The following is a 22,778-nucleotide window of genomic DNA, read 5'->3' on the forward strand; positions in this document are numbered from 1 at the left end:
GTAGAAATTTCTTCTCGCAGGTGGTGAATCTCTGGAATGATCTTCCCCAAAGGGTGTTGGAGGTTGGATCCTTAGAAGTATTTGAAGGGAAAGGGAATAAATATTTGATAGATTGAGAAAAAGAGAGTAAAGGGGAAATGGTACAGAAAAGAACTTAAGACCGGCATAGATCAGCCATGATTGTATTGAATGGGGAGGCAGGCTTGAAGAGCCCGGTGGCCGACTCCTGCTTCCATTTGTTGTGTTCTTGTGTTCAGCCCCCCTCAGACACCAAGTCTCTGCACTCGGCCAATGAGATCTGTCTGAGATGAAGAGACAAGCAGGAAAACATCTGGCAGAGTGCCAAAGACCATGTGCAGACTTGAGTAATAGGTGCAGGAATCTTTCCACATTCTGTCTACTGTCATGGCTCCAGCATGCAAGCACTTGTCTGCCTCCCTAGAGAGAGGCTTATATCTTAGAAACCCAGATCAAGCAGAATACACAATGGTTGCCGGATATGTGCTCAGGCCCAAATTCCATTGCAGAAACAATGGGTGCAGAAAGGGGAAGCTTCAGGCACCACAACCTATCTCTAGGTTCCCCTTCTCCTCAAGGAGTCAGGGCGATATCACATGAATGTCATCCCAGGACACTCTAGGATGCCCTGCCACTCCATCCACTCTACCAGTGCCCCATTACCTCTAGCAAGTCAGGCCAAGGAAGGTGCACCCATCCCTCTGCTGGGGAACCTCAATAGGCTGGAGCCCTCGAGGCCTCAAGCCTGCCAAAGTCATCACAATCAACAGGATACAACAGTTAGCAGGCTGCCTCTGCCTCAGCTGTGGATGTCAGGGCTGTAATTAGCAGTAGGAAAAGAAAGATAAATAAATTTTGAAGGCATATAGGTGTCTAGTTACTGCATATACGGTTTGCACTTCAAAATATATTTTTAATTGTACTGGATTCAGGATGCTCAAGATGCTGCTAGGATACTTCTGTGGATATGGTGAACTAAGGACTTTGCATTTAATTCCCAGTCAGATTCCAATGATTGGTTTTACTGATACATCATTTATTCTCTTGCATCATTATTGAGTATTCTGACAGGAGTATGTTTCATCGTTTGTGGATGTACAGCCTAGGTGGTACCCACCAGGCAATGTAGCAGAGATTGCTCACTGGTTTTGAGCTCTCTTAGGACGCTGTCTGCAAGTGTTTCCAGTCAAGTCACTGCATGTCCTATTGGTGTCCTGATGTGAAATGTGAGGATGCCTTAAGGAGTATTAGACAGGCTAAGTCAGTTGGCCAGGAATATGGAGTTTGAAGATCAGATTGGAGTGTGAAGGTCTCCGCTGGAACAGGGTCTAAGCAACAGAAACCCAGAGCTTTTCCTCAATGGTGAGATAATGAGAAGTGTTGATGGCAAAATGAACCTGGCCGTCATTGTTCAAAAGTAACTGTGATCCAGGGTGAAGGGGCAGCCAGCGAGCAAGAGGGTAACCGGCAAATTGCCTTTGATTGCCAGAGGGATTGAGCATAAGAGTAAAGAGATCTGGCAGCAATTGATCACAGCCTTGGTGAGATCTCTCCTGGTGTATTGTGTGTCCTGTTCATCTCCTCACCTAGAGAAGGATTGAACCCACATAAAGAGATTGTAACCAAGACTTACCAGATTCATTGCAGGGACTGCGAGATTATCCTATGAGGTGAGATTGAGGAGAATGAACCTGTATTCACGAAAGTGCAGAGGATTGAGAGATTATCAATGTGAAAATACTTTCACAGGATTCTGCAGGGTGGATGCAGAAAGAATATTTCCCATTGCTGTCCGGAACAAGGAGACAGTCTCAGAGTAAGCGGTACCTCATCTAGGATTTCAACATTCAGGATGTTTGGAAAGGTTCAGCCCTCAGGGGAGTGGAGGCTTTGTCATTATATTCAACGCATAGATCAATTTCCTTATAGCTAAATACCTGGGATGGTCCAGTGTGTAAACCCATCACATTGTTGTCTATCCCCTCCCCGCTCGGCACCCATGGAGGTGCCTTCCTCCATCCATCCTTCCCTCCACCATGCAATCCCCCCTCCACCTCCTCGCTGAGCTTCTTGCTACCACCACACCCCACTCTTCCCTTCACCACTGCACCCCACCCTTCCCTACCTTCTCCCCCACCCCTCCCTCTTCCACTGCACCCCACTCCCCCACCTCCTCCCCCACCCCTCCCTCTACCACTGTGCCCCCCCTCCACCATCTCCCCACCCCTCCCTCCACCTCTTCCCCCACCCCTCCCTCTCCCACTGCACCCCCTCCATCATCTCCCCACCCCTCCCTCCACCTCCTCCCCCCTTCCTCCCTCCAACTCTTTCCCCAGCCCTCCCTCCACCATCCGCCCCACTGTCCCGTGTTCCTCCCCCAGCCCTGTCACTTTGCCAACATGAGTTACTCTTTTAGTGCGAGGTTAACTGCAGCTTCACCACGTTGTTGGGATCTCAATGAGACGAGATCCATGATTCCTAAAGCAAAGTAGCTGCCATGCGGGCTTCACCACAGAGAGGAGAATCTGATTCTCCTCCAGTTGCCTCATGATTATTAAGGTTTTACTTCATCCATTGTGCTCATTTTTAATTCTGAAAAGATCCTCCTAACGCTTTGAAGGATCGCACTTTCACAGCGACTGTGTTTTCAAGGAGACGTTTTAAAAATGGCACATCTCACATTCCAAACACACGACACCAACCTCTACCCTCCTCCTGTCATCCATCAACACCCCCACCCCCAAAATCACATCACTGAAGACTACCCAACATAACCATTCATGTCCTCTCTGTCACCCTTTAACCTCCCCCATTACCTTTAAGCCTATAACAATTACCATCGACCTGCCTTCCTTCCCCACTGAGCATACACCATTACTGTCCCCATCCCCACGCTGACTCTTACCCTTCCTTTTATCACATTCCTATTTTGCCCATTTACCACAATCAGACCATCTGTTACCCGACTATTATCCTGGGCCTGTCTCTCTACCACAGCCCTCACTTCTCTGTCTCACTGTGACTGATACCGTCATCAGTTAAACCAACCCCCCCCCGACCCACCACCCCAGGACCCCACTGTAGAAAACACTGACCCCACACTTTACAGTCACCTCTTTACCATCATCTCTGCCTGGATGTCCACCTGAAGAAGTCACTCAGGGAATGTCCTCTTAAAGGGGTCACGCTACCATATTCATTTCCCCCCAACTCCTGAAGTTATTTAAGCAGGAAAACAAAAAAAAATCATTAATGCAAACTACAAAAGGAATCATCAGGGAAAAACCCCCATGACAACTTGTCATTTAGTCAATGAAGCAACTTCTGAACTCGTATAGAACGTCTCAACTCCAAGCTGAAATGAAAACTCAGGCCGGCAAATGGCAAACACATCAACCCAGAATCTAGATCATTGGTATTCTTCGATACTCCAACAATTGGGAGCTCTGGTTTCATATCTACACCTGGGATTCCCACTCCCAGTCCAGATGGATCCATATGTATTACTGGATCCCTTGTATTAGGCACTAGTCTCCTCCTCAGCTGCAATATCCTTGCATCTCTACAATATAAGAGCCTAGTCCCGTCTTTTCCACAATCTTCCCAGTCACTCGTCAGGCCCTATTTTACCATTTTGATTCCAAGTGCTGGCTGGACTTGAAACTGGGATTGTTTCAGATCTGTTTTAAACCTGTTCTCAGGCGTCCCCATACGCACTCTGCCTGAAAAAATATCAGTAATTCCAAATTGCACTGCAGAAGCCTGTGGGCGGGGCTTATCACGCCAAAACTCCTGCAGCTCCGACCAACGCCTCCAAATACACAGACACAAAAAAAAGGTAGAATAATGCTCTCTGCCACATCTCTCCCGGGCCGGATAATGCCTCCCCCTGGCACACACAGACATTGCCCCAACACCCCCAATGTTACTGACCCCCATATCCCCCCCACAAGCCTGCCACCCAAACCATCCCCCCCCCCCCCACTGATTATAGGCAGAGTGGCAGTGGACTCTCCTTTCATTCCCCCATCCCCCCCACCCCTACCCCCCACCGATCTCAAGCAGATATCCGTCAGACATTTGGCACTTACCTCCTCACTAACCCTCACTGATCAGACTTATATGGACCATGTCTGTTTCGCGCTGATTCTGGATGGGGTGAACGCAGTGGTAAAGGGGGATGTCCTGGTAAAGTTGGGCGTGCAGCCCAGTAAGTCAATTTAAATTCATGCAAATGCATTTAAATGGCCATCATGCCCATTACGGGCACGGTCCTGATTGCAGGCATTTTCGGGCCCTGGTAAAGAAGAAATTGATGTGGGTATGCCGGCGTTGGACTGGCGTAAACACAGTAAAAAGTCTGACAACACCAGGTTTTAGTCCAACCTATTTATTTGATAATATACTCACAAGCTTTCGGGGTTAGCCCCTTCGTCAGGTGAATGGAGAGTTCTGGCCTCAGACAGAGCATATAAAGCACAGACAGTTTAGAGATTACTGATTAGAGTGCGAATCCTTACACCTAACCTGCTGTTCAAGACCTGAAGTGGCTGATAATGTGAGTGGAAGGAGCACTGATCACAGGTTAAAGAGATGTGTATTGTCTCCAGACAGTACAGTAAGTGAGGTTTTACAAACCCAGGCAAGTCACGGGGGTTACAGATAGTGCGACATGAACCCAAGATCCCTGTTGAGACCGTCCTCATGTGTGCAGAACTTGGCTATCAGTCTCTGTTCAGCGACTCTGCGCTGTCGTGTGTCGTGAAGGCCGCCTTGGAAAATGCTTACCCGAAGGTCAGTGATCATGGGCATTCAGCCTCTGACCTTCGGGTAAGCATTCTCCAAGGCAGCCTTCACGACACACGACAGCGCAGAGTCGCTGAGCAGAGACTGATAGCCAAGTTCCGCACACATGAGGACGGTCTCAACAGGGATCTTGGGTTCATGTCGCACTATCTGTAACCCCCGTGACTTGCCTGGGTTTGCAAAACCTCACTTACTGTACTGTCTGGAGACAATACACATCTCTTTAACCTGTGATCAGTGCTCCTTCCACTCACATTATCAGCCACTTCAGGTCTTGAACAGCAGGTTAGGTGTAAGGATTCGCATTCTAATCAGTAATCTCTAAACTGTCTGTGCTTTATATGCTCTGTCTGAGGCCAGAACTCTGCATTCACCTGACAAAGGGGCTAACCCCGAAAGCTTGTGAGTATATTATCAAATAAATAGGTTGGACTAAAACCTGGTGTTGTCAGACTTTTCACAAAGGAGAAATTGGCAGGGAGGCGGGCACAGATCATGGTACTCGCCTCATACCCAACTTTACCAAGTTTTCGCACCTGAAAACGGGCGCAACATGATGGTAAGATCTCTTAAATCTCCGTTGTTAAGTTGTGCTCTCCTGAGAAGCTTGCCTAGCCTCCAGCCACCCCGCCAAATTTGGAAATATCATATTCAACTGTGTCCTTGAACAAAGTCCCATTAGCAGCTCGGCTGGCATGACCCCACCCCGGATCATATTTGGTGTGGTCTTATAAGACAACAAAATGTTATCAGTCTTTAAAAATAGGGGCCTGTTTACCTGTTTCTTCACTGAGGCCATAAAAGTTTGTACAGCATATTCCACGAACCAGTTTGAGGCTGGATAATAAGGTGCTGACACAACATGATGAACGCTCTTTGATTTTGCAAATATCCCTCACTCCTTCGCCATGAAGGATGCACCACCCGGTACTAAAACCTCCGGGATCCCATGAATGGTAAAGATTTGCCTCAATTTATCAATGGTGACAGTGGCCATCGTGGACTTCATCTGGTAGACATCTGGCTGTTTCAAGTGTGCCTCCACTAAAATCAGAAACATATGGCCCAAAAAAGTCCTTCAATATGTATTCTTGCCCAAGGTCTCCCTAGCCAATCCCAAGGATGCATATTAGCTGGTGATGGCAAGGTCTGTTGAGCTTGACAACTGAGGCATTGACTAACCATCAATTTCTCTATCCAGACCTGACCACTACACAACTTCTGGTTAGTGTTTCAATTCTGTTTTGACTCACATGCAATCATGCAGCTCTTGCAACAAGAATCGCCTTCCTTGGTACAGGGCTGTAACACTATAGTCTCCCATAACAACATTCAATCTCCACAAATTATCTCCATCTCCTTTATTTGAGAGCTTTAGCAACCCTGGCCTCTCATATCGCCACCCTTGTAATACTATTTTTTTTAAGCTTTGATAATACTAGACCTCCTTCTGTCCATGTGCTTCTGTGTTTTGCTGAGACTGAGACAACTGCCAGTTTCCAGATGCAATTTTACAACTCATCAGCTTCATCCTGGACCACAATGACTTCACCTTCAACAACCAGTTCTTCATCCAGACACATAGAACAGCCAAGGGGACCAAATTTGCACCTCAATATACCAACATCTTCATGCACGGGCTCGAACAAGACCTCTTCCCCGCACAGGGCCTTCAACCGATGCTGTACACTAGATACATCAATGACATTTTCTTACTTTGGACTCATGGTGAACAATCACTGAAACAACTATATGACGACATCAACAAGTTCCATCCCACCTTTAGACTCACCACGGACTACTCTCCGGAATCGGTTGCATTCTTGGACACACACATCTCCATTAAAGATGGTCAGCTCAGCATCTCACAGTACCACAAGCCCTCACGATGCTCCACTACTCCAGCTTCCACCCTAAACATGTTAAAAAAGCCATCCCCTTTGGACGAGCCCTCCATATACACAGGATCTGATCAGATGAGAAGGATCGCAACAGACATCTCCAGATGCTGAAAGATACCCTGATAAGAACAGCATATGGCAATCAACTCATCAATCACCAGTTCCGATGTGCTACAGCGAAAAACCGCACCAACCTCCTCAGAAGACAAACACGAGACACGTTGACAGAATGCCCTTCATCATCCAGTACTTCCCCGGAGCAGAGAAGCTACGAGATCTTCTCTGGAGTCTTCAACATGTCATTGATGAAGACGAACATCTCACCAAGGCCATCCCCATGCCCCTATTTCTTGCCTTCAAACAACCGCACAACCTCAAACAAACCATTGTCCACAGCAAACTACCCAGCCGTCAGGAGAACAGTGACCATGTCACCACACAACCCTGCCACAGCAACCTCTGCAAAACATGCCGGATCACCGACACGGATGCCAACATCTCACATGAGAACACCATCCACTGAGTACACGGTACTCTTGCAACTCGGCCAACATTGTCTACCTGATACGCTGCAGGAAAGGATGTCCCGGGACATGGTACACTGGGGAGACCATTCCAACGCTACGACAACACATGAACAAACACCACTCGACAATCACCAGGGAAGTCCGTTCTCTTCCTGTTGATGAACACTTCAGCGCTCACGGGCATTTGGCCTCTGATCTTCGGGTAAGCGTTCTCCAAGGCGGCCTTCACAATACACGACAGTGCAGAGTTGCTGAGCAGAGACTGATAGCCCAGTTCCGCACACACGAGGACGGCCTCAACCAGGACCTTGGGTTCATGTCGCACTATTTGTAACCCCCATGACTTGCCTGGGTTTGCAAAACCTCACTCACTGTGCTGTCAGGAGACAATACACATCTCTTTAACCTATGCTTAATGCTATCTCCACTCACACTGTCTGCAACTTTAAGATTTGATTAGCTGTAAAGACTTGCATTCTAATCAGTTTTCTGTAAATTGAGTGTGTGCCTTTATATGCCCTGTTTGTGACCAGAACTCCACATTCACCTGATGAAGGGCAGAGCCCCGAAAGCTAGTGGTGTCTGCTACCTGGTGTTGTGAGACTTCTTACTTTGCTGAGACTGACAAAGTCTCTATTGTGTGCAGTGTCAGCCCTATCTCTTACAGAACCAGCAGTGATGTCATATCTGTAACAATGGCAAATTTCGGGTCACATCCGCATTAAATATGTATGTTCTTGGGTAATGCTGAAAATGATAACTGTACGCAGCCAATAAGAGAGCCCACCTCTGCACTCTTTTTGAAGCTATTGGTGGCATTAACTTATCTTCTCTGAATAAGCCCAGTGATGGCTTGTAGTCCAAAACTATTATAAAATGCTGACCACAAATGTAATGATGAAACTTTTGGATTGTATATATAACCTCCGAGCTTTTCTTATCTATTTGGGAATATTTATTTTCTGCATTTGACAACATCCTTGGGGCAAAGTCAATGGCCTTCCTGCTCCATCTGATCTTCTGTGAGACAAAATGGCTCCTACTCCATATGATGATGCATCGCAAGTTACCACCAAGTGCCCGGTTGGATCCTGGTGCACCAACAGTGTCAATGACTGCAGATCCTGGTTGATATTTTGTGAATGCCTCTTTCTGTTCTTCTCTCCACCTCTAGCATTGGTGTTTTTTAACAACTGGGGGAGTGGCGCTAAGCTGGCAGATATATTTTGTAGAAAGCTACCATAATAGTTCACCATTCCGAGAAATTATCTTAATTCAGAGACATTTGTTGGCTGGGGACCCCCTTATTGGCTTCTACTTTGTCTTCCAATGGATGCAAACATTTTGTGTCACCCTCAAAACCTAAATAGGTAACTTCATCAGCTTCGAAAGTACATTTTTCCCATTTCAGCCTAACCCATTGCTTCTTTAAATCGCTTCAAAACTTCCTCCAAGTTTGCCCTGTGTTTTTCAGTTGTGGCTCTTGAAATTAAAACTTTGTCAACATAACTACATTTGGAATGTTTTGTAATAGACGATCCATTGTATGTTGGAAAATGGCACAGGCTGATGAGACTCGAAAGACAGGCATGCATATTGGTATAAAGCCTGTGAGTGTTGATGGTTACCAATCTCTGTGAGTCCTTGTCCAATTCTAACTGAGGTCCAGTTTGGTACATTTTAAACTTTTAGTTAGTTTTGCCTAGAGGCTTGCAATTTTTAAGAATGGGGTATCTTTCTATTTGAGCTCCTCCATTAATTGTCAGTTTAAAGTCCCCACAAATTCTTACATTCAGTCCGGTTTTAAGATCGAGACAATGGGTATTGTCCATCCTGAGAATTGAACAGGCTTTAAGATACCAAAATCTTCCAGTCTCTTGAGTTCGACTTCAACCTTATGATGAGATATGTAAGGCACAGGGCGAGTCCTGAAAAATGTTGGTGTTGCCTCTGGATTCAGATATTTTTTGGCTTTAGCTCTCCTTATAATTCCTAGTTCATGTTGGAAGAACTCAGAGTATTTATATAGGAACTGCTGAAAATCTCTGTGGGCAGAATTCTCCCATTCCTCCCGCCATGGAAATTATAACAGGTGGGACACAAACCATGCTAAGGTCAATTGACCCCAGACAGAATTTTCCGGCCTTGGGGCGAGCGCAGCCGAAAAATCCCACCCTATCTCACAGATTTAATATCTCTAACCAATTTAGCTTAATCTGCTTAAGCCAAGGTCAATGTCCCTTCATTACCAAAAAAGGTAACTACCATCTGATCCTTGTAGAACACTATAACCGTTGCTGCCCCTAAAGTCTGCAGTGTCTCTCCAATTATAGGTAGACAGTATAGCACCAGATTTGTTTAATTTCAATGGTTTGAGACCTTTTTGAAGGTAACAAAATGCCTGCTCCCCTGTGACTGTAGCCACTGCCCCTTTATTGACTTCCATTTTAAGATGTCTGTCATTTACCATCAAGGCTATCTCTATATTTCCATTTGAGTTTGCAGATTCTTCTCGTATCTGTGTGGGGTTCCTCCGGGTACTTTGGTTTCCTCCCACAGTCCAAAGATGTGCAGGTTAGATGGGATTGGCCCGGATAAATGCATGAGGTTATGGGGAGAGGGCAGTGGGGAGGACCTGGATGTGATTTTTTTGGGGGAATTGGTGCAGACTCGATGGGCCATATGGCCTCCTTCTGCACTGTAGCGATTCTATAGGGGACACTTTACCCAACTGCACCTTGTTTAGGGTAGGCAGTTGGGTCTCTTGTCAGAGTCCTCAGTGGTTTTCTTCACAGGAGTTAAACTAACTATTGTGGGTTTTTTTTTGCATACTCTGTCCTGTCAGCTTTACTGTACACCACACTTGTAAATTACCTTTTTGTTGCATCAGAAACATACATAATTTCTACATTGTCACGCTTCTTGAGAGTTCTCCCCAACACCGATAACAAGCTTCTGCCTTCAATGTTGTATCTTTTTTATTGGACTCTTCCGTACCTCCATTCAGTTTGACTTTCTCAACAGCCATTTCCCACCACAAGCAGTTTATTTCATTTGGCACGCCTTGCAATTCTCTCACACCTTGTTCTGCACATTGAGTCACTTAGGCCAACTCTTGTCACTTTTTCTGGAGAAATTTTGGTCTCTGCCAATAATTTCTTGTGTATAATCAGGTTGTTTGCACCACAGGCCAAACGGTCCCTTGACATTTCTCCAAAGTTGGGCTGAATTTACAATGGTCCTCTCAATCTGGCCACAAAGCCTGAGACTGTCTCCCCTGGCTGCTGAATGAAATTTGTACCTCAACATAATGATTGAGGGTTGGGGTTTGAAATGATTCTTAATCAGCTCAACTATCTGGTCAAAAGGTTGATTATCTCGAGCATCTGATTAAACTTTATGCCACAAGCTGTGAGCAGAATAATCCTACACTTTTCTTCAGCTATTATCGTATGCGCTATAAAAAGTAATGTAGCCTCTCAATATACTTCATGTTACTGGGTCAAAATCCTGGAATTTCCTCCCTAACAGCACTGCATTTACAGGAGTCCTATTATCCACTTTGCTTGCTACTTCAAAGAATTCTAGCAAATTAGTCAAACACGATTCAATCTTCATAACATCATGCTGACTGATAGATTGCATGTTATATGCAATGGATAGACTAGGAATAGTATTACTAAAGGAACAAGTTTATTTATTTTTAGTCGCAGGTAGGCTCAGACTAACACTGCAATGAAGTTACTTTGAAAATCTCCCACTAGTCGTCACACTCCGGTGCCTGTTCAGGTACACTGAGAGAGAATTTAGAATGGCCAATGCATCTAACTAGCATGTCTTTCAGACTGTGGGAGGAAACTGGAGCACCCGGAGGAAAACCATGCAGAGCAGGTAGAATGTGCTGACTCCACACAAACAGTGACCCAAGTCGTGAATCAAACCTGGGTCCTTGGCACTGTAAGGCAGCAGTACTAACCATTATGTCACCGTGCCAGCCAAAGCATTTGCACAGAGCAGGTGTTAACATTAAGTTCTAAAGACTGTCACATTGGACTTGAAGTGTTAACTCCTTCAGTCTCCACAGATGCTTCCAGACTTGCTGAGTTTTTCCAGCACTTTCTGTTTTTATTTTTCTCCAGCGTCACAGTACCTCAGCCTTTGGACAATATGAACTGTTATTTTTGTGGACATCAATGCTTGCATTGGACTCCAGTTATGAGATGACCCATGTGTGATGATGAAATCATTTACATCTTGGACATACTCAAAGAATGAGGAAATTATCATGACAACACAAAAGGAGGCCATTAGGCCATCACACCAATGCCAGCTCTCTCAAAGAGCAGCTCAGCCAGTCACACTCCCTTGTCCTTCTCTTAACCCTGCAAATGTTTCTTCTTCAGATAATTCTCCAAATACTTTTTGAAAGCCACAGTTGAATCTGCCTCGACTACATTCTCAAATCCTAAACAATGGAATTGTAGAATACATATTAGAATTGAAAGAGGATCAGTTAAAGCAATAGTGAGCAGGAATAAATGAATTATTTTCATGTTAGCAGGTTGTTAAAAGTTTATTTATTGGTGTCACAAGTAGGCTTACATTAACACTGCAATGAAATTTCTGTGAAAACCCCCTAGTTTCCACACTCTGGTACACTGAGAGAGAATTTAGCATGGCTAATGCACCTAACCAGGACATCTTTCGCGGGGAAACTGGAGCACCCAGAGAAAACCCACACAGACTCGGGGAGAACATGTAGACTCCGCACAGACAGTGACTCAAGCCGGGAATTCAACCTGAGTCCCTGGCGCTGTGAGGCAACAGTGCTAACCATTGTGCCACTGTGCTGCCGAGTTGTATACTGCAAAGGTCATTGCTGGGAATCAGCTGTATATAATCTATATTAACAACTTAGATGAAGACATGAGGGAAAGTAACCTGTGAAGAATTTAGTTTGCACCCCCTCCCAGAATAATAGCTCACAGGAGGCTAACATGCAGGTATAGCAAGCACTTAGGAAGGCTAATGGAATGTTAGCCTTTATAACAAGAAGATTTGAGTACAGGAATAGTGAAGAATTGCTTCAATTGTACAGTACCTTGATTAGGCCGCATCTGTAGTACTGTGTGTAATTTTGCTCTCCTTACCATAGGAAGGTTATTGTTACCATAGAAGGAGTGCAATGAAGGTTCACCAGACTTGTTCCCAGATAGTGGGACTTTCCTATGAAGAGAGATTGGGGAACCTGGACTGTATTCCCTAGAGTTTCGAAGGACAAGAGGTGATCTCATTGAAACCTATCAAATATTTAAAGGGCATGACAGGGTAGATTAAGTAAGTTGTTCCCCCTGGCTGTGGAACCTAGAATCAGGGGGACAATTTCAAAACAAAAGGGTGCCCCTTCAGACCTAGATGTGGAGAATTTCTCTTATTATTCTTTGGAATTATCTATCCCAGAGGAATGTGGAAGCTCAGTCATTGACTATGTTTAGAGATTGACAGGCCTCTAAATGCCAATGAAGTAAGAGGATATGGGGATTGTGTTGGAAAAAACATTGAAGTGGATTATCAGCCATAGTCATACTGCATGGTGGAGTGGGCTCAACAGGCTGAATGGCTTACTCCTGCTCCTATGGTCTTCTGTCCTATATGGGCACCAGGCAAAAAATAGAGTTAAGGTAGAAAATCATGTGTGTTGAATTGAATGGAAGAGCGAGCATGAGATGCCATATAACCTGGTCCTTTTTCTAATACTGTTCTTTTGGAACCAACTTCTAGAAATGTTTTAGAAACTCTCTTGTCTACAGAAGTAAAGATAGCTAGTCAGTTTATGTAGTAAGATCCTTTCTTGATGCATGGAATTTCAGCAATATTTTGTCATCAGTGGTTCAATGTTTCATTAAACAGGTGACTGATGCATTTTTCATTAGAACTGTCCAGTTTATTTCAATCTCCATGGACTCGGCCTCTCAACATCAAAGGCCATAGGGATGGTTTAGGGTCGTAGACTTCTCTAAGATGCAGGAGGCTGTGAACTGCACTTATATGACCACTGCAGTGTCAGTCAAGGGGAAAAGAACCTGGATCCCTGATGCTTTGAGGCAGCAGTGCTAACCTCTCTGCCACTGTGCCAAAAGGGTGTTCTCAAAATATTCCAGCCAATACTATTTCCTTGGCAGATTAATTGGTCTTTCATCTATTGCTGTTAATGGAACTTTGCTGTGGGCAAATTGCTTCATTTTCAATAATAATTCCATTTCAGAAATACTTCTTCAGCTGTGAAGTGCTTGAGATGTTCAAAAATTATGACAGGTTCTTTAGAAATTCAAAGTTTTTTCACTGCTCACTCTGACACAAATGAAGAATAATTGTCTGTTCAGAATCACCGCAAGTGTGAGTGTAATGACTGAGCGAGTGTTATTCAATCCTATACTTCATCCTTGTGGATCTGGGGGATTCCAAAATGAAATATGATAAGTCTTTAATGTAAGTAATACAAGCATCTAGTGTGCAGCACAACTGGAAGTTGCAAAAGGAATACAACTGAAATAGAGGAAGTGAAGATAGAGACTTAAATAACGAAAATGTTTCTCCTGTCCCGCTGGGACAATAAAAATTTCATGACAAGGAAGACCATCAGTGATGTTTTAATATTGTGTGATGTAAAGTTTGATAGATATAGCATTCCATAATTTTATTTAATTTACCTTTGAAAGGTGTAAAATAATTTGGTAGAAAATTTCAACAGGACAGCACGGATTGACTAGGGCAGGCTTAATATGGTCCATAGACAGAATAGGTTTAAAGGTTGAATGGCCCTTCATATTCTATGTGTGTGTAAAGTGTTATATGCTTTTGACATCCTACCTCCTTTAACAAAATCTAGATGTTTGTCCTTCCATCATTTCAGGAACTTCATCCCTCATGTGACTAATTCCACCTCAGCTGAGTCTTCTCTCTGGGGTTTTCCCTACCTCACTCGCAGTGTTAGGTGACCTTTTTGTGACTCCCAATGACCTCCCAACATCAGCATCTTAGAGAAGTCTACAACTCGAAACCATCCCTATGGCCTTTGATGTTGAGAGGCCGAGTCCATTGAGACTGAAATAAACTGGACAGTTCTAATGAAAAATGCATCAGTCACCTGCAGACAAGTTGGAAGTAAACATGGGCTGTTATTATCTTACTTCAAAAGATTATTTTTGGTCCACCAGCTCTCTGAGCTTTCTCCTTTGTCTCCCCTCCTGCAGCTTCGTGGACAGCTCAGAAACCAGTTTAAAATTAAAAGAATTACTTACTTCAGAACATCCAGTGTATCAATCTAACACACCCATGTGCTCTTTCAACCAACTTAATGTCAAATTTGGAAAGGTTTTAGCTGGTCAGGCGTCTGTTACTAAGTTCCAAAGGTGCTATGATAAATCATCTGTGTCATTTGTAAATCTAGACCTTCAGTTGTCAAGTATTGTCAGGTAGCCAGTCAACAGTCACATTTATTCATTCGTTGGCATATAGTATCACTGGCAAGGGCAGCATTTATTGCCCATCCATAGCTCCCCTAGAGAAGATTATGGTGAGCTGCTTTTCTGAACTGCTGCACCCCTGTGCTGCAGTGCCATTAGATGGTTTCCCAATTTTGATCTAATGACAGTGAAGGAATGGTGATACATTTTGATTTGATTTATTATTGTCACATGTTTTGGGATACAGTGAAAAATATCGTTTTTTTGCACACTATGCACACAAAACTATACCATTCATAGAATACATGGGGAGAAGGAAAGGAGTGAGTGCAGAATATAGTGTTGCAGTCATAGCTAGGGTGCAGAGAAAGATCAGCTTCATATAAGTCCATTAAAGATCTAAAAAGCAGGGAAGAAGTTGTCCTTGAGTCGGTTGATATGTGATCTCAGCCTTTTGTATCTTTTTCTAGAGGGAAGAAGCTGGAAGAGAAAATGTCCAGGGTGCGTGGGATCCTTGGCTATGCTGGCTACTTTTCTGAATTAGGATGGCGTGTGACATGAAGAGAAACTTTTTGGTGTTCTGCGTCTGCTACCTTTGTTCTTCTAGGTGGTAGAAGGTGATGTACAATGAGCCTTGTCCAGACAACGCAATTAACTAATGATTGATCTCATTGCGGACCTAGGTGTGAACATATTGGCTTGCTGGATCTGCATTCAAAACAGCAATGCCTCAACTTTCAAAGTAAATATTGGCTTTGAAACGTTTTGAAATGGCCATGAAACGAATAAAATAAATGCAATTATGTTCATTGTTTTCATATAATGACCCTCCCTGGGCGGATTGTTAGGTAATTTTGCATAGTTCATTTGCGGCTTGATATTAAAATTGTGGAAAAGTATACAGATTATTTCAGGAAAATGATTTTTCTGCAGTTTATCTTAAGCAAAATGTATGAATGTAGATTTGACAATAATGAACATTCAAAAGATGAACAGCATAGTATTGCTGCCAAACAATTTATTCCCAACTCCCTCGTGTGGAACAGGCACAGGGCGGGAAGCAGCAGCTGCTGGAGCTGGCGCTGGAGCCCGGACTCCTACAGCAGACTTGCGGCCACACCTACTCACCTGTCAATCGTCACACAACCCCCGCCCACCAATCCGCCGCTCCGGAGTGCTTATCCCCACCCACTCATGTACCAATCATGTGTCGCCGCTCCGCCCACCGACCTGACAATCACCGATCCCGGACACATTCGTTGGACGTTCGCTCTCGTCCCGTCCCTCGAGCTGTCAATCATCCTCCCCGCCTCTTGGAGCCGGCACTCATGCCTTCCGCCCCGCCCCATGAAGCTGTCAAGCATACCCTCCGAGCCCGGCCCATCGAGCTGTCAATCAATATCGCCCCGCCCCCCCGTGCTGTCAATCATCGTCAGCCCGCCCGCAAGCTGTCAGTCAGGCCCACAGCCCCGCCCATCGAGGTGTCAATCATCGTCACCCCGCCCCTAAGCTGTCAGTCAGGCCCTCAACCCCGCCCATTGAGCTGTGAATCAGTGGTCCGGCCCCGCCCTCGGCACGCTCTGCCCAGGGGAGGGAGGCAGAGTCTCTCAGTCCCGGTGGGTGATCAGTCTTGTGGACGGTTGGTGGGAGACGTTGTGGGATCGAAGCTTTGCGAGAGCCGGCTCGGCCCAGCGGGGGAGCCCGGTTGTGGTCGCTGGCTCGGAGCGGGGAGGGGCGGGCGGGCAGCCTGCTGCCAGGTGAGCCGGTGCCGGTGAGAGCGCGTTCGCACCGCCCTCGCTCCCTCCCCGGGTCGGGGTGCAGCATGCCCGCGGCGGGCCCCCCAGCCCAGCCCGCATCATGAGGAGCGCAGCGCTGCTGCTGGCTCTGCAATGGCTGTGGAGCGCGGCGCTGGCGGCGGCCAGACCCGAGGTCGAGTCGGCAGCTGCGGCGGCGGAGACGGTGGCGGAGATCGAGGTGCTTCAGTATCGGCCCAGTCACAACGGGGCGCTGAGCAACAGCACCCTCCGCCTGCACGGACACTTCGCCGGGGCCGGCATGAGGGTGGCAGCGGAGGGCAAACTGCTGCAGGTAAGTGGGAGACAGGACTGTATACAACATGTGGGCACTGGGAATGTGGGAAGAGGGAAAGTGAGCACTGGAAAAGTGGGAGTAGGGAATGTAGGCACTGGGAAAATGGGAATAAGGAAAGTGAACACTGGAAAAGTGGAAATGTGGGCACAGAGAGAGTGGGAAAAGGGGAAATGAACACTGGGAATGTGGGCACTGGAAAAGTAAGAATATGGGTACTGGAACTGTGGGAATAGAGAAAGGAGGACTGGGAATGTGGACACTGCAAATGTGGGAATAGAAAAAGGAGGATTGGGAGTGTGGGTACTGGGAATGTGGGAATAGAGAAAAGAGGACTGGGAATGTGGGCATTGGGGCAAGTGAGGACTGGGCAAGTGGAGATCGGGACAGTGAGGACCGGGAAAGTCTGGAAAAGTGGGAGTGAGGAAAGTGAAAATTGAGAAAATGGAATGCGAAAGTGGTACAATTAAGGGAAGGTAGTTCTTTGATAGTGAATGAAAGCTGAACGCACTGCAAGAGATCTCATGAGAAAATAGTAAAGTTAGATGGCATTATATGTGGAGACTGAGTACCTGTGATGAAATAAATCAGTGCTAGATGTACAGGGAGTGGAGACTGAATAATGTTTCAGATGTATTCGATGAGACCTCCGATGTTTGAGAAACATCTCAAGTTTTTCAACTTGTAGAAACTATTCGATGTGTTAAAAGGAGTCATTTGAAGTTATGCAGAGGAGTAAAGCAATCACTTTTTGATAGTATTCTGATTAACACTTTTAATACCAAGCTTTTTAAAGTCAACATACTGGCCATAGTAACCCCAACAGACTGTGCACTCAGGGAGCTACTTGTTTGGGATGGAAAGTTAGCATTCCATATCCAAGATGCACTGACACTCAGTAGTATTGACTAAGAAGACTGGAGAATCTTGTATTACCATTGGCCGATAGGTAAATTTACTTGGATCAATTAATTTATAACATTCAGTTTAAAACAACTTGGGGGGATTTTCATTGTCCTCTCCTGGCATCCTCCTGAAACAAAATATAGAAATCCGAAACAGTAGAACAAGTGAAGATCCATAGTACTCTATTTCTGCCTAGTCAGCCTTATAAACCGAGAAAATAGCAAGTTTGCTCTCCCCTACGACTGACATTCTAATTAACTGATTTCAGTCAACTTGATGTTTGAAGTCTCATATTCACTGGCAGAAGAGGAAGAAAGCCAGTTGGAGTCACTATTTTATGACCTCCGTTAAAAAGTATGAGTGTGGCCATTGATGAGGATAAGATTCTGCTTGACTCGTGTTCTGTGGGTCAATAGCCTGCCAACACTCACTGCTTCCACTTGCTCATGAATAGTGCCCAGGACTGGGGATTGCTGGCATTGTGAAGCTGTGCCCTAGAAGAACTCAATGCCATTAGGGGAGGAGGGATGACATTTGTCTTTTTTAAATATAATCATTGCATGGAGAATGGTGCCCCCTGGACTTGAGTACTGTGTACAGTTTTGATCCCAGAACCCCATGAAGAGGGGGCAACAGCAAAAATGTTCTAAACTGACTTCTGGAATGAGGTTATGATTGTATTGGGAGTTTGGAAAAAAGAGAGGTAATCTTGTTGGAACATATAAAATTCAGGTAGCTACTGGGAGGATGTTTTCTCCTGGCTGATAATTTCTTAGGAAATATGTCTACCGCTGCTGAGATAAATGGTTTGCAAACTTGCCATATTTTATAAGCTTATGTAATGGCCAAGTATGGCTAGGTAGCATTGTGATATTTGGCAGATCTTTGATCTGACTTTGTTTGATCTGACTTTGATCAGCTATGCTTGATCTTGTTGAATGTTGACATTGCTGTGTGGAATGAGAAACAGTTTTAAGCAAGGTCCCTGCATTTTCTCAGATGCATTCATTCTGCACATTTACTCCATGGAAATATTTTATTCACCCAGTGATTATGTGTAGGATGTGTTCACAAATAAATGTTGCTCTTGGAATCCAAGTGGTTTGATTGGTGATGCTGTAGTAAGCCTGCTCTAACTAATTCATTAATATGATCTAACTTTATCATGCTTGGAGTCATCAAGTTATTTTTATTTCCATCTTTTCATGGTGTTGGGAGTTTTAAAGGTAAAGCCATGATAGGTTTCTCAACCTATGACCAAAGCTTTCTCTCCCCTTTGAGGGAGGGAGCTAACTGGTGGTGATTTAACCTGAGGATCCCCACATCTAAGGGAAAGGGCAAGATTGGAAAGGCAGGGCCTTCATGAATAATCTGAGCCACCACAGGAATTGAACCTGTGCTGTTGGCGTTGCTCTGAATCCCAACCAGGCTGTCCAACCAACTGAGCTAAACTGGCATTGGGAGTTATACTGGGCAGGTGACGGCAGAGAGTTCTTTATATGTGAAGCATAACTTGCTATAATAGTCTTCTCACATCAATGAGCATGAAGAATATCATAAGTGCATTCTATCTTTTACTTACTTAGCACTAATGCATTATCCAACAGGAGTCACTAGGTAGCAATCAGCAGCAGGAAATTTATCTGATTTTACCCCACCTTCCAACGTTTGGTTTAGGGTTGGACCAATTTCATTAACCCATTGCTACCCCAGTTGGGATAAAGTCATGGCTGATCTTTTCGTGGACTCAGCTCCACTTACCCATTCACTTACCATAACCCTTAAATCCTTTACTGATCAAAAATTTATCTATCCTTGCCTTAAAAACACTAAATGAGGTAGCCTTAACTGCTTCATTGGGCTAGGAATTCCACAGATTCACAAGCCTTTGGGTGACGAAGTTCCTCCTCAACGCAGTACTAAATCTGCTGCCCCTTATTTTGAGGCTATGCACCCTAGTTCTAGTTTCACCTGCCAGTGGAAAGAACTTCCTGTTTTTCTCTTATCTGTTCCCTTCATAATTTTATAAGCTTCTGTAAGATCTCCCCTCATTCTTCTGAATTCCAGTGAGTATAGTCCCAGTCTACTCAGTGTCTCCTTATAAGCCAGCCCTCTCAACTCTGGAATCTACCTAGTGAATCTCCTCTGCACACCCTCCAGTGCCAGTGTATTCTTTCACAAGTAAGGAGACCAAAACTGTACACAGTACTTCAGGTTTGACTTCTCCAGCACCTTATACAGCTGCAACATAACCTTGCTGTTTTTGAACTCCATCCCTTTAGCAATGAAGGACAAAATTCCATTTGCTTTCTGCCCTGCAAACCAACTTCTTGTGATTCATGCACAAGGACACCCAGGTCCCTCTGCACAACAGCATGTTGCAATTTTTTACTATTCAAATAATAACCCATTTTGTTATTCCTACCAAAATGGATGACCTCACATTTACCAACATTATACTCCATCTGCCAGATGCTTGCCCATTCAGTTAGACAATCTGTATCCCTGTGCAGATTTTCAACGTGCTCTGCACACTTTGGTCTGCCACTTATCTTAGTGTCATCTGTGAATTTTGACACACTACAGTTGGTCCCCAACTCAAATCACCTCTGTAAATTTTAAACAATTGTGGTCCCAATACTGATCCCTGAGGCACACCACTAGTCACTGCCAACCAGAAAAACACGCATTTAAAGTTTATTTATTAGTCACAAGTAAGGCTCACATTAACACTGCAATGAAATTACTGTGAAATTCCTCTAGTTGCCACACTCTGGCACCTGTTTGGGTCAATGCACCTAACCAGCACGTCTTTCAGATTGTGGGAGGAAACCAGAAGAAACCCACACAGACACAGGGAGAATGTGTGACCCAAGCTGGGAATCGAACCCAGGTCCCTGGCGCTGTGAGGCAGCAGTGCTAACCACTGTGCCACCTCAATATTTACCCCACAGTTTGCTTTCTGTTAGTTAACAAGTCCTCTATCCATGTTAATACATTACCCGTAACACTGTGCACCTTTATCTTATGCAGCAGCCTTTGACGTGGCATCTTCTGAAAATCAGATACACCACATTTACAGGCTCTGCATTATCCACCGCGCATGTAATGTTCTCAAAGAATTCCACCAAATTAGTCAAACACGACCTGCCCTTCCTGAACCCATGCTGCATTTTCCCAGTTTATATCCAGACTTCACGCTATTTCTTCCTTGATGATAGATTCAAGCATGTTCCCTACTAAAGAAGTTAAGCTAACCGGACTATAGTTACCCGACTTTTGTCTACCCCCTTTTTTAAACAGTGGCATCACATTTGCTGTTTTCAATCTGCGGAAACCATCTCAGAGTCCAGCAAATTTTGGTAAATTACCACTAGTGCAGTTGCTATTTCCCCTGCCATCTCTTTTTGTACCCTGGGATGCATTCCATCAGGGCCAGGAGACTTGTCTACCTTTAGCAGCCCTATTAACTTGCCCAACACTACCTCTTTTGTGATAATGATGGTTTCTCAGTCCTCGCATGCCATAGCTGCCTTGTCATCAATTTTTGGCGTGTTATTTGTGTCTTCCATTATGAAAACTGACACAGGATAACTGGTCAATGCCTCAGCCATTTATTTCCTCACTTCCAATTATTACATCCCCCTTCCCTTACTCTATAGGACCAATGTTTATTTTAACCACTCTTTTTCATTTTATATATTTGTAGAAACATTTGCTATCTGTTTTTATATTCTGAGCTAGTTAACGCTCATCATCCATCTTACTTTTCTTTGTAGCTTTCTTCGTGGCTTTCTGTTGACATTTAAAGATTCCCCAATCCTCTTGTTTCCCACTAATTTTTGCCCCTTTGTATGCATTTTCTTTCAATTTGATGCCCTCCTTTATTTCCTTCGATATCTATGGCCGATTGTCTCTTTTTTTTCTACAGTCCTTCCTTATTGCTGGTATATACTTTTGCTGAGCACTATAAAATAAAACTGTTTTGAAAGTCCTCCACTGTGCCTCAATTGTCCTACCATAAGTTCTTGTTCCCAGTCTACCTTAGCCAACTCCTCCCTCATCCCATTGTAATCTCCAGGTGTAGTATCAACAAACTGCACTTGGTTGAAGTCATGAGGTTACATTGACGCTTCATTTGAAGCAATTTCTAAAGTGGCATCTCGGCCTTTTGGCTAAGATGCAAATGAGATCAAATGTTGGCGAAGGGCATTGCCTGCTCCAATCAGCTTGGGTCATGTAGATGAAGCTCAAGACAGGAAGTAGGAAGCTGTCTTGTCAGCTCGGATCTGGAATGTCTCACTTGCTGAGACTTTGAAATGGACTTTGCTTGGATTGAATTGGATAGATAAACAAAATAAAACTGCCTCATTCCACTGTAGTTTCCGTTGTTTAAGCACAAGACCCTCGTATTGGATTTTACCTTCTCGTGCTCCATCTGTATTTTAAATTCAACCATACTGTGATCGCTCCTTCTGAGACAATCCCTAATTGTAAGAGCTAGGTTAATTGACCGTTATTATAATTGAATAGCTGCATAATTTAGTAAATATAAAGTTTTGCATTAGTTAGAAATTATGGAAATGTAGTTGTCATCAAAACAAATTGTTTTTGTTGGAAAGTGAGTAGATGAGTTAATTTCCTTACCATGCTATAAAATGCTCTGTAGAGGTGGGAATCCTATTAAACACTGGTGTGTTGTCTGCTTACTATTGTGGTATAGTATTGTGAGATGTTAACTGGCAGTCTGTGGATAGGGTGCTTTGAGATGGACTCTGCCACCTGCTGCAGCGATACCAAGCAAATTCTTGCACTCTACAACCTTTGATTGTTATGAACTAAGAATGTGTCAGAACTCAACTAAATGAACAGTATAAGAATGTTTAAAAAGAGCGGGAGAAGGTCAATAGTCCTCTTGATCCTACTCTACTCTACCATTCAGTAACATCATTGTTGATTTTCTACTGACAGCTTGTGCACTATTCCCCTATCCATTAATTCCTTCAGTATCAAAAATCTATTGATCCCTGACTTGCATTTACTCAGTAAGAACCAGTCCAATGCCG

General features: G+C 44.4%; 1 protein-coding gene across 1 annotated transcript in view; it reads left to right on the top strand.

The window, feature by feature from the left end:
- The first annotated feature begins 16,363 nt into the window (after positions 1–16,363).
- The window catches only part of rnf43 (ring finger protein 43), a 177,859-nt gene continuing 171,444 nt past the window's right edge, over positions 16,364–22,778 (top strand). The window contains exon 1 of the mRNA XM_080210829.1: positions 16,364–16,806. Within this exon, the coding sequence (XP_080066955.1) occupies positions 16,576–16,806 (231 nt within the window). The 5' untranslated portion in view covers positions 16,364–16,575. The remainder of the gene's footprint in view (positions 16,807–22,778) is intronic.

The sequence above is a fragment of the Carcharhinus amblyrhynchos genome, chromosome 23, assembly GCF_965287045.1.
Source record: "Carcharhinus amblyrhynchos chromosome 23, sCarAmb.v2.hapA, whole genome shotgun sequence".
Classification (NCBI taxonomy): Eukaryota; Metazoa; Chordata; class Chondrichthyes; order Carcharhiniformes; family Carcharhinidae; genus Carcharhinus; species Carcharhinus amblyrhynchos.